This window comes from Haemorhous mexicanus, chromosome 3 (genome assembly GCF_027477595.1).
Source record: "Haemorhous mexicanus isolate bHaeMex1 chromosome 3, bHaeMex1.pri, whole genome shotgun sequence".
NCBI classification, from domain to species: domain Eukaryota; kingdom Metazoa; phylum Chordata; class Aves; order Passeriformes; family Fringillidae; genus Haemorhous; species Haemorhous mexicanus.
The window spans coordinates 46,222,847-46,233,553 of record NC_082343.1 but is presented as its reverse complement, the minus strand read 5'-3'; the positions used below and the strand labels follow the sequence as shown (position 1 = coordinate 46,233,553).

General features: G+C 41.2%; 1 protein-coding gene across 4 annotated transcripts in view; it reads left to right on the top strand.

Annotated features, from left to right (window-relative positions):
* Positions 1-149: 149 nt before the first annotated feature.
* The window catches only part of ARID4B (AT-rich interaction domain 4B), an 88,434-nt gene continuing 77,876 nt past the window's right edge, over positions 150-10,707 (top strand). Inside the window, exons 1-2 of one of the 4 annotated variants that reach the window (XM_059841628.1) lie at positions 150-370; positions 1,498-1,559. In XM_059841628.1, the coding sequence (XP_059697611.1) occupies positions 1,554-1,559 (6 nt within the window). In that variant the 5' untranslated portion in view covers positions 150-370; positions 1,498-1,553. Of the gene's footprint in view, positions 371-733; positions 952-1,096; positions 1,352-1,497; positions 1,560-10,707 lie in introns of those variants that run through there. The other 3 variants (XM_059841625.1, XM_059841627.1, XM_059841629.1) reach the window with 3 other exon arrangements.

Sequence of the window (10,707 nt, the reverse complement as noted above, 5' to 3'; positions counted from 1 at the left end):
AAGTGGAGAAGAATGATGTCAGTATTTCCGACACGAAGGCCAATGGGACCGTGGGGTAGGCGGGCCTTGTGGGACACGGCCCAATGGGGGAGGTGGAGAAGGGGGCGTGGCCGTTCCCGTTCGCCCGTCAGTCAGCCATCGGTGCGGGAGGGGGAGGGGGACCGAGTCGTGCAGTCACCGCCGCCGGGGCCGCGCAGGACGGATCGGCCCCTCCGTGTGCCGTGCGGGGCCGCCGCCAGCGGAGCCGCTGCAGCAGTGTTGAGCGGGGCCGGGGGTGCCTGAAGCTGAGAGGCACCTTCGCCCAGTTCCCTTCCGTGCCCCCCGCCTCGGGCCGGGGGAGTAGCGGGCGGGCGGTCGCAGCGGAACAAAGGTGAGGGCGCCGAGCCGGAGAAGGAGCCCCCGTGCCCCGCCGGCGGCGGGCGGGGAGGCGGCGGGGGGCCCCGTGGGGGCGCGGGGCCGGGCGTGCGGCGGCGAGGGAGGGAGGGGGGCGCTTGTTTTTCTCCTGGTAGCGAGACTGCGGCGGGACTCGCCGTTGCTTCGTCTTCCCCCCCCACCCCAAACACCCAGTGGCGGGCCGGGGGGAGGGACCGGCGGCTTCTCCTCCAGCCCCTCTGCCGGGAGGGACGGAGCCCCCTCCTCCACACTCGTACAGACACACGCTCCGTGTCCCCGCCGAGCAGGTCGGGCCCCTTTCTCCCCGCCCCCCTCCCTTCCTCCCTCCCCGTCCCCGCTCCCTTCTTTTCTTCTTCTTCTTCCTTTTCTTCCCCTCCTCCGCCGCCTCCTGCCTGCTCTCCCTCCCTCCCCCCGCCCGGACCCGCTGCGCCGAGCCGGGGAGTTGCGGCTGTTGCTGCCGAAACTCCTGCGGCGGAGTCAGCGCTTTCCTTTATTTAGGGGGGGGAGACGGAGGGAGGAGGAGCCGCCGCGATCCGGAGCCGCAGCCCCTACAAAAGCGTGTGTGTGTGTGTCGGGGTGGGGGGACTGCTCCTGACACCCCGCTCCACCGCCGTGCACACGGGCACTCTTCCTCGTACAATGGAGGAAGAGCCTCCCTCCCTCTCTCCCTCCTTCTGTCCTCTCTCCCTCTCCCCGCGGTAAAGCGAGGAGGGGGGTGTTCTCTGCGCTGGGACCCCCGCGGGTGCCCTCCCGCCGCTCGGTGCCCGGGGAGGGGGCGCAGCGCCCCGGGGAGGCGGCCGGGGCGCCTCCCCCTCCCGCGGCAGCCGGGGGTGGGTTGTTGTTGTGGCAAGTTTCTCCTCCTCTGACAGAAATGGCGTCAGTGGCAGCGAGTGTAGGGGAAGCCGCGGCGTGTGGGAGCCGGGGGGGGGAAACGGCGGCCGAGGAAAGAGGGAAGGGGGTGAGCCGCGGGAGAAGGGGGGATCCGGGGAAGGAAAGGGGGAGTATCGGGAGGAGCCCAGCGCCCCCACCCGATGTTTGGCTCCCCTCCCCCCGCCCGGTGCGAGCGGCTGGTGCGGTGCCTTAGCGCTTTGTTTTAAATTCCAGGTCCAGCCTCGGCCGCTCAGCCACAATCGAGGCTTTTACCGCAGCCTGAGCTCATCATGAAGGTAAAACACTCGCTTGTGTGCCTGGGAAGGGAAAGGAGGAAGGGTTGCATGGAAAAATGCTGTCCTATCTGTCAGTCCATCTGTCCCGACCCCGGTACGAGGCTCGGTGCTGGTGCAGATCCAGACTGCGGGCAGCTTCGCCCCCACTGCCGTGTTTCGGTGCCTTGGCTTGTTTGCTGATCGTGGGGCGGGCTTTGCTCAACCGCGTTATGCTGGGGGAAGCTGCAAGTTCCCGGAGCCGGGGCCGTTCTCCTTCAGAAACATTGTTTGTAGGAGAATAAGGACATGGCTGCCTGGGCTGAGCTTGCTTCATGGAGGAGTAGGGCACAGCCACCCTGCTCGAGAAAGTAACGTTGTGGGTGAAATGCTGGCTCTACAACATTGTTTACTTGAATAGAGGGTAGATTTACTTACTTTCTATTCGTCAATAGGAGTTTTGTTGAATGAGTAATCTTGATGTGATTGGGGAGGGTGCAAGTAAGTGATTCTCCGCAGTGAAATGATTGCTGTAAGGTGCGGAAAGATTTTCAAACAGGTTCTAATTTTCCTTTCGGTGCTGTGTAGTATTCATGTACCTCACTGTCATGCATTTTTCTTCTCTTAGACCTTTCTAGACTATTTATGTTTGGTATATTATGCAAGCTAAATAGCAAAAAAGATCGTTTTGGTGGAATAGAATGATTTCTTCTGTGTGTGGCCAAGAACTGTGTACCTAAAAGTAGTTTTTAACAACTGCATTAGTTAGGGGTTTTTCTTTTTACCATTTCGCTGATATGTCTTGCTCAAACTGCCGTTCGTGTTACCATCACCCCCATGTAATTTAGCTCCCGGTCCTGCTGGGCAGCAGTAAATCTCATTTCAAAATACTATAAATCTTATAAAAAACGATTGTTACAAACCTGTAATGCATCAATTCTTTGGTATTTGTTAATAAAAAAGAGCAGTCTGTATGTGGGTTCTTCTACTATCAAGAGTTTTTGCCTACTGTCTGTGAATAAGTATTATGTAAAATGTGCACCCAGTACTATATTCACTGCTAGAAATGGTAAATGAAATAGACTCTCTTAATTTCTAGATTGATCTGAGTTGCTGAGCAGTGAAGTCTTTCTGTATAGCTGTTAAAGGTTTAGCATGTTTTTTTTTCCCTTTGGTGACTTTATGACAGTGTTTTTTAAAAATCACGTTTTAATTGCCCTATGATTTTTCTCTAGTAAGTGCTAAGATATAAAATACTGCACACGTCTGTTTTATTAAAAGTAAACTGTTTGTGAATTTACAACAACAGGCTGTTAAAGTTGTATGATAGGGAGCTTTCCAAATGTGGTTCATTGCCTGGTGGGGATACTGGAGATGGAAGCAAGATAAATAGGAGGCAGTATAGGGAGCTTTTTTTCCCCAGAAGGAAAAAATACTTATTTAAATGACAGTTAAATTTGCATACGTTTCTAATATTCTTTTTCAATGTAAACAAATCTTACAGTTACCATAGAGATTAGGTTCAGATACTGAGGTTTTAGAGCCATATTAATATGTAGATAGACAGCTGGGAGCATGAGGAGGTCAGATCACAAGTAGAACGCAAAGTGTTCTGTGAAACAGTGATATAGACCCACTTCAGGCTGAATTGAATGTATAACAGATGATTAGAGTAACAAATACAAAAACCTGTTAATAGACCCGTATTTTTTTTTTTAAACCTTCAGAGCTTACTTAGCCTTCAGTAAGGTTTGTGCTACTATTGCATGTTTATTTTTAAAGCTAGGATAAATTCTGTCAGAATGTTCAAGTGTTATGTTTAAGTCTGTAGTTTTTGCAGTTTGTGTGTCTATGTGTGTAGCGTTAAACTTATATATGCTTGAGATTACTCCAGTACTTTATTTACTGTGCCCTGTAGTGTTAAGGGAGGTTAATCTGTAAGTCATTACTTTAAAGCTTTAATTATTACAGGGAAACTTTAAACAGAATTGTGGTTCCAAAGAAATTTCTAAGATTCAACAACCTAACCAAGATTATAGGAGTTATACAGTGGATCAGTTCTTCTGTCTGGCTTAAATTTGTAATTTATTAAACTTACAGGGATACGAGCTAGTCCAATAAGAAGCAGTAAGGGAGAATGCTTAAGAGAATTATTAGCTTTCTGTTTGTATCGCTTCAAGGTAACATTGACTATATTAGATCATGATACTGTTTTAATATGACTGTATGTTTCTGTGCATTTATTTTTTTAGTTATCCAAAGAGCACACTCTTTGGATACTCAAGGACGCTTCAGCATATAGAGGATTTAATGCTCTAAGACCTAGTCTTGCTTAGAGTCTGCTGATGCAGACTTGCTTCTGACTGCACGATTGAGGCCTCTGTTTTCATTTATGCCTTGGTCATTCTTTCAAGTGCAGAGCGTTGTGGATTCTGGCGCACAGAGCCTTAGAACTGGATTCCTTGTTGTATCTTGTCTCTTTATGTGAACTTGAACAACTCAATTAGCTTTACTGAGTCCTCTCCCCCACCTGTGTGGTATGGATAAAATGTTGATCTTTGTTTGTAAAACACAGTGAGGTATATATAGGAACAGCACCAACGTTGACACAAAACTGTAAGTCACTCGTGTTCTTGCATTTCGCAATGCTTTGACACAAGAGAGGTATGCTGCCTGCTAAGAGATTACCAGAGCTGTTGGTATAATTGCTCTCCTTGTAATAACCCAACTTAATCCAAGGAAATGAAGTCCCTAGTATAAACCAGTAACTTTAGCCTATTAAGTAGTCTTCCCATGGACTGCTAAGACCACTTAAAAACAGACTTTTGAAATATGTCTTACAAGAAGTGTTCAAGTCTTAATAGAATTATGCTTGCTATTGTGATGTTCTACTAAATCAGGCTTTTTCCTGTGTTGATTGACCTCTGATAGTACTGTTAGATAATGGCTAGAATTACTTGCATGTTGTGAAGGTTTTTTGTTGTTTAATTTAGCACCTTTTGTATAAGGCCTTTCTGCATTAAGTATGTGTCAGAACAATGTAGAATCTGTTTGATTATTTTAAAAGTTATTGCATGCCATCAAATGACTACTTACTAAGTAGGTAGCAATATATATAAAAGCACTCTTATAGAATGCTTTTTTTTTTTGCTCCAGAATCAGGAAATAAACTACCTGAAAACAAAGTGTCTGCTTTTAAAGAGAGAAATAAACACAAGCTTGGTTTCACCAGTGATATGTACTAAGAACTGCTGCTAATGCTCATGAGATTTTTAATATGTATCATGGCATTTGTTTGATATTTATATATGTGAATGAAGTTAATATACCCACTGTAGTTAAAAAGTTCACTGCTGAGCGGGGATCAAAAGAGTAGATGTCCCAGAAGCCAGAGCAATGCTCTATGCATTAAGAGATCTGAAACGATTGTTTAAATGTTTGGATATTACTTGCATGTTAATGTTTTTCATTCTGTAAAGTACAAACTATTAAATGGTTGTTGATACTTGTCTTTGGTAATCCTAGATGTTCCTGGATGCTTGCTCAAAGTTGCCACGCTAGCAAATTAAGAAAGCTTTGCCTATAGTTTATGGTCGATTTTTTGTTTTGGTTTGGTTTTAATTCTTCCTGAATTTACATTTTTGTTTCAGTAATCTGTCCTAATGACCTCTCCAGCTACCCAGAGAGATCACTTGTGCACATTGGTAGCTGCTTTCCCTTAATGCGTGCCAGACCATTGCTCATATTCTCTGCCAGTACGGCTGAAGACAAAACTAAAATATCTAGTAAACTTTTTAGCCACTAATTTCCAACTTTGAGTACAAGTCAGTTGAAAATCCCATTGGTCTTATGCAGGCTGGAAACCAGTTGTGGAATGTAGTGACCTTTCACTTTCTGGTTAACTATTTGAATTACAGCAGAAATGGAGATTTTTAAGGGAAGAGTACCGTTAGAATAGTTTTTGTGATGGAGGCAGGAGAACAGGTAAGTCTTAAGAGGTGGTTTTACTCTATAACTAGTTTTAACATTGTGAAAAATTCTTTTCTTAAATTCTTTCCTGATGTTACAATTTGAACAAGTGATCAGAGGCAGTTATTGACTTCCTGGTGCTTGCATAATTATGTAGAAAGGAAAGCAAACACCACTTGCGCCAAGCAATTACAAGTCACGTTGGAATAATCTATGTTATTTTGAAATTGTTTATTTGCACTTTTTAAATGCTAGTCTTTGTATATTTTACAGTGGCTAAACAGCATGGATGTCTTGAATTTAAATCTGCATGGGTAGTATGTGGCTGTTGAATGGTTGTATTGGTTTATAAGGGCGCAAAGTTAATTAGACCACATAGTGGAAAAAAGGCTGTCTTACACTGAGAAGACTGAAGTTGTAATAAACTATGAGCATTAGTATAGTTAAGTTGCCTGTATTATTATCTTCAAAGTTGGTGAAGGATTTTTGGATCAATGCTCTCACGGCGGCATAACTATTGTATGAGCATACTGTCTAAGAAAAATGTTAGTAGGCAGAATAATGAATGTGCATATCTTCACTGGAACACTTTGGGATGGTTATTCAGTTCACTTTGTAATCCAAAACAAGTATTGTATACATGCAGAGCAGAAGCATGCTGTGATACACATTGCATGTCTGTTTTCAAAGAAATTCTGCGTTGTAGTTGAAAAGCCCTTAGAAACAAAATGCACAGGTTTTGATATATTGAGCTTTACTGTCACTATCAAATACTTAATCTGAATGCTTTGCTGATTGAGTAAATCAGAAAAATAGTGCTGACTTTGAGAAGGTGGAAATGATACTGTTGTCACAAATTGGTTTCAAATTTTTTGTTTAAATCCTACAGATACACACATTTTCCTTAGAAACATATGCTTTTATAATAGGCTAAAGAATAAAAGGGAGTTTGAGGTGACCTCATTGAAAAAGTGAACAAATTTTACAGAAAAACCTAGGGCTTAACTTTACTTGGCACCCTGATGTTATACACAGCCATCCAAATGCTTGATTATTTATCAGTTCATACTTACTTGAAAGTAGTTAACCCACTTTCTGTTCACTACCTGTTGTGAAATGCAACAGTTGGATTCTCTGCATTTCTACTTAATAGGCCCTTCAGCTGTTTTACTGAAATGTACAAAGCTGAAAACCCTGGATCTCGAACTATTTCTGCCTTAAATGTGATTCAGGTCACAGTTGAGAGATGTTGAGAAGTCAGGTCTTGTGGCTGCTTGCTTTTTAATTGATGTGCTTTGGTAAAAAATACTACTTTTTGCCTTTTCCACTTAGCACTTAGTCTTGTCCCGTTACTGTGCTTGCTGTCTTGCTTGGATATGTGCATGCAATGGATTTTTAAAGACTTCTAGAAGACTTCAAAAGGCCTCCAGGGAACTGAGAAAAATTGTTTAGCCCTATGCATAAACTAAATGTTAGTGATTTAATATGTGTTACCATAATTATTTTAAAAGGTTTTGATGGAAAGTCATAAATCTGGGTAGTTGGGTTTTTTGTTCTTTTTTTTGTTAACATGGGGTGACCAGATGAGGGGATATTTCAGGGAATTCAAGTAAGGAAAAGACAGCAAGCCACTTTGATATTCAATACTTGACAAGACATCTATTTTCCTTCTGAAGATTAGTTTGAACCAGGGGAGAAATTCAATAAAGAGAGCGCTGTTGTTTTTTGGTTTTTTTGGTTTTTTTTTTTTTCCTTGGCAGACTATAAAGCAGTCATGACCTGTTTAGCAAGAAGTATTTGTAAGCAAGCTCTGAAAGCCAGTTGTGAGAATGTCAGAGCAGGGTGGTGGAGGGTGTTGCTGAGTTACCTGTAGAAAATTGGGGCTGAGATGAGCCGGCTGCTTTATGTGCGACCACTTGGGTGACAGTGACTTCCTGAGTGAGTATCTATTAATTAATTGAATGTGAAATACTATTTTGGGGGTACCTGAACCTGTCTTCACTATGAAGAAAATTGTGCTTAACTACGAAAGACATTTTCCTTACTGTGAGTGAAAGCAGTAGGAAAAGGCATCATTCCGGTTAACATGGAGTTACTTGCTCCCACTGCTGTTGTCTGTGAGCCTGTATTTGCTCTAGGATGAAGATGGTAGTCAGTACATTAAAGAAAAGGCTTTTTGGCATCCAGAACTCCCAGTTTAAGTAGTCTTTGATTGTGACTTACACAGATCTCCTTAAGGAGTAACTAGAGACAGCATTCATCAGTTGTCATTTAAGCAAAATGTGAATGCAGACATCTATAGAGCTTTGTTGTAGAGCAGATCACCCAGGATGGACAAATGTGAATACAGTGTTCTTGGGCAGAGGAGTTTGCTGTTCTTACTGTTTAATCTGTTGGTTTGTCCTCCAACAACTTGAAGCGAAGGGTTTTGTTTCATAAGTAGTTTGTCAAATTAAGGTATTGTGTGGTCATGGAAGAATGCAGTCTTGTCTCCTTCTTCCACTCTTGGCTGTTTATTCTCATTGTCTTCCGTGCTAGCAGTCCATTTGTGTGGTGCCAGAGCACACGGAACTAAGCTGAAATTAGAAACAATCAGATACATAGACTCTTCACTTGCAGACTGTTCCTGCCCTGACTGATGCCTGGCAGAGGAAGAAAGGGCACAAAAGCAGAAGTGCACCAAGACTGATTAGGATTGGTTTAAACTGCATGTGGACACACATCCTTCCCCATCCCTCTGCCAAATTAGCAGTTTACAGTCATTAGGCTAAACATTTTGTAAACTCCCTACAGGTGAAATTGCCATAGAAGGTTTTTTGTGCTTTCTCGATACCTAGAACACCAGACTTATTTACAGGTTTGAAGTCCATAATTTCTAGAAGATATTGAGTGAAAAGATTTAATTGAATTGATGTTGTGTCTTTAAAGGAATGAATAAAATTCAATTTTCAATATGACAAACATTGATTTCAAAAAATGGAGCAATCTTAAAGAAGAGATGGTATCAGATGAAAAACCTCATTTTTTGAGGCCAGTATAAGCTTTGCTTTCCCTCCTCCTTCAAGTTCTTCTTCAGCATTTGGAAAGAATACCATTAATAAACAATTATGTTTCTTTCTACTTAAATTAGAGAAACAGTTGATATTATAATTTTCTGTAGAAAAATATTTATAAATATTAGATTTCCATCCTATAAAGGTGACAGTTTCTATATGCCTATAATGCATTTTGACAATAGGTACTTTTACCAGTGGATGGAAGATGTAAGCAATTGTGCTACCATTATTCCAAACGTAAACAATAGGGAATGATAATTTGGGGAGAAGTTACATCACTCTGATAAGGAAGTTGAAGGGAATTGAAGTAAAACTTCCAAATTTTTTTTTTTTTGTATGTGTTAAGAAGCTCTGTATATTTATGTATTTATGGATAGACAAGTGGAGACTTGGTGACAGTTGGGTGTTAATGCCAGTTGGAGATGGTAGAGAGAGCTGTGTGTGACATTTTCTGCTTATTACCACAAACTCGATGCAGATATTTGGATGATAGGTTATCTTCCTTTCTAAGAACTGGTGTTCTGGCTGAGCTTTTATCTGTGATCCTTTCCCCTTTCCCTCTTATGTGTCCTTCTAACTTAGTATTCCTCATCATTTAAGACAATCCTTCTAAATGGGATTTGGGAAATGGGATTTGACTTCAGTAAAATTCAGATCCAAGTGTATCTGATGCAAGGTTTCAGCTGAAATAAATAATGTAGTAGAGAGTAATTTGTTTTTTCACATTCTCTTCTCATTTGAAAAAAAATGTTTCAATTTGTGGCAGGGCAACCTGATCCACTGTGATAATTTTTTTCCTTCCTATTTTCAGCTATCCTCTCAACAGCAGATTGCAAGTGCTAAATCTCATTTGTACATTTAAAATAGTCCACTCTGTGTTTTCTTTAAAATAAATGTGGAATACATTCTTCTAAGATTTCAAAGAATACTTTAAATTATTTTAAAATGGTGGAAGAGACTTTCCAATATCATTTATGAGCATTTAAGTGAAAGAGTGTTAAGTTAATCTTCCCGTTAATGCTGTGACGCTTAGGTTGGCATAACTTCTTTTCCTGGGAGAAATAATAAGGGATTGAGACATTTTTTAAAATAAGTACATGTTATACCAGCATTTCAGAATTCAGGAATTTGTAATGGAAAATGTGTTTTCACTTTTTAAACTTATTTTACTGCTCTGTTTATTGAAAGATAGCTGTTGCTGCAATATTAAATGAATGTAACTTTAAATTACATCACTAAACTTAAAAATAAAATAGATATCCTTCTTAATCTTTGTACTTCCATAAATGTAAATGCATTTTTGAAAACATAGCAATAATTTTATAAATTTCCACTTCAGTTTTTTTTAGAAGGTTGCCCTGCTATATGAGCATCAAGGGAGACAGTGAAATACTTAATCAAAAGTAAGACTGCAGTACTGTTTGAAAATGAGAGTTTGATATGTACCAATACCTTGCTGCCTGGAACAGAGACAAAAATGGCAACAATAATTCAACTTCGAATAATTTCCATTTTCTAAATGCAGATTCATCCTGAGGTGCTCTTCTGGAACTTTACAATGACAATCCACACACCTTTAGACACAGAACATGATTTAGGTAACCGTGTGGTGTCTTTGTCTTCTTCGCAGAATTTCCTGCCTATTTTCCTGCAATGTTGGACAATTTTAAAAATATTAAATCTTGGATTCTTTCCTTTACTCACAGATTACTTGTGCAGTATTTACATTCCTAAAATTCGAGTAGTACAAAAGATTGTCACTTGGTGACATACTGTATTGGATACATGGGTTGAAACCTGCAAAGTCACTCTTCAAATATATATTCTGATATTCTTGATCCATTTTGGAATTGGAGTCAAGGCTCCTGCCAAGTGTGTTCCCTGGAATAATTTAAACACGAAGTTCCAGAAAGTATTATGTATATTAGATGCCTGTCTACACTAATTCAGTTTTTCTTTGCTAGTAGCTCTTTGGCTGTTGCTAATATTCTGATTTCATTTTACTTTGCCTGATACAAGCCAAAATGTTGGATTGATAAGGTAAACACATTTCATTTATAAATATTTCATAAGCATTTTATTTTTAAAAATCTATTTCATATATTGTACATTTAAAAAGTACATATTTTTATGTACACTGGCTAGTG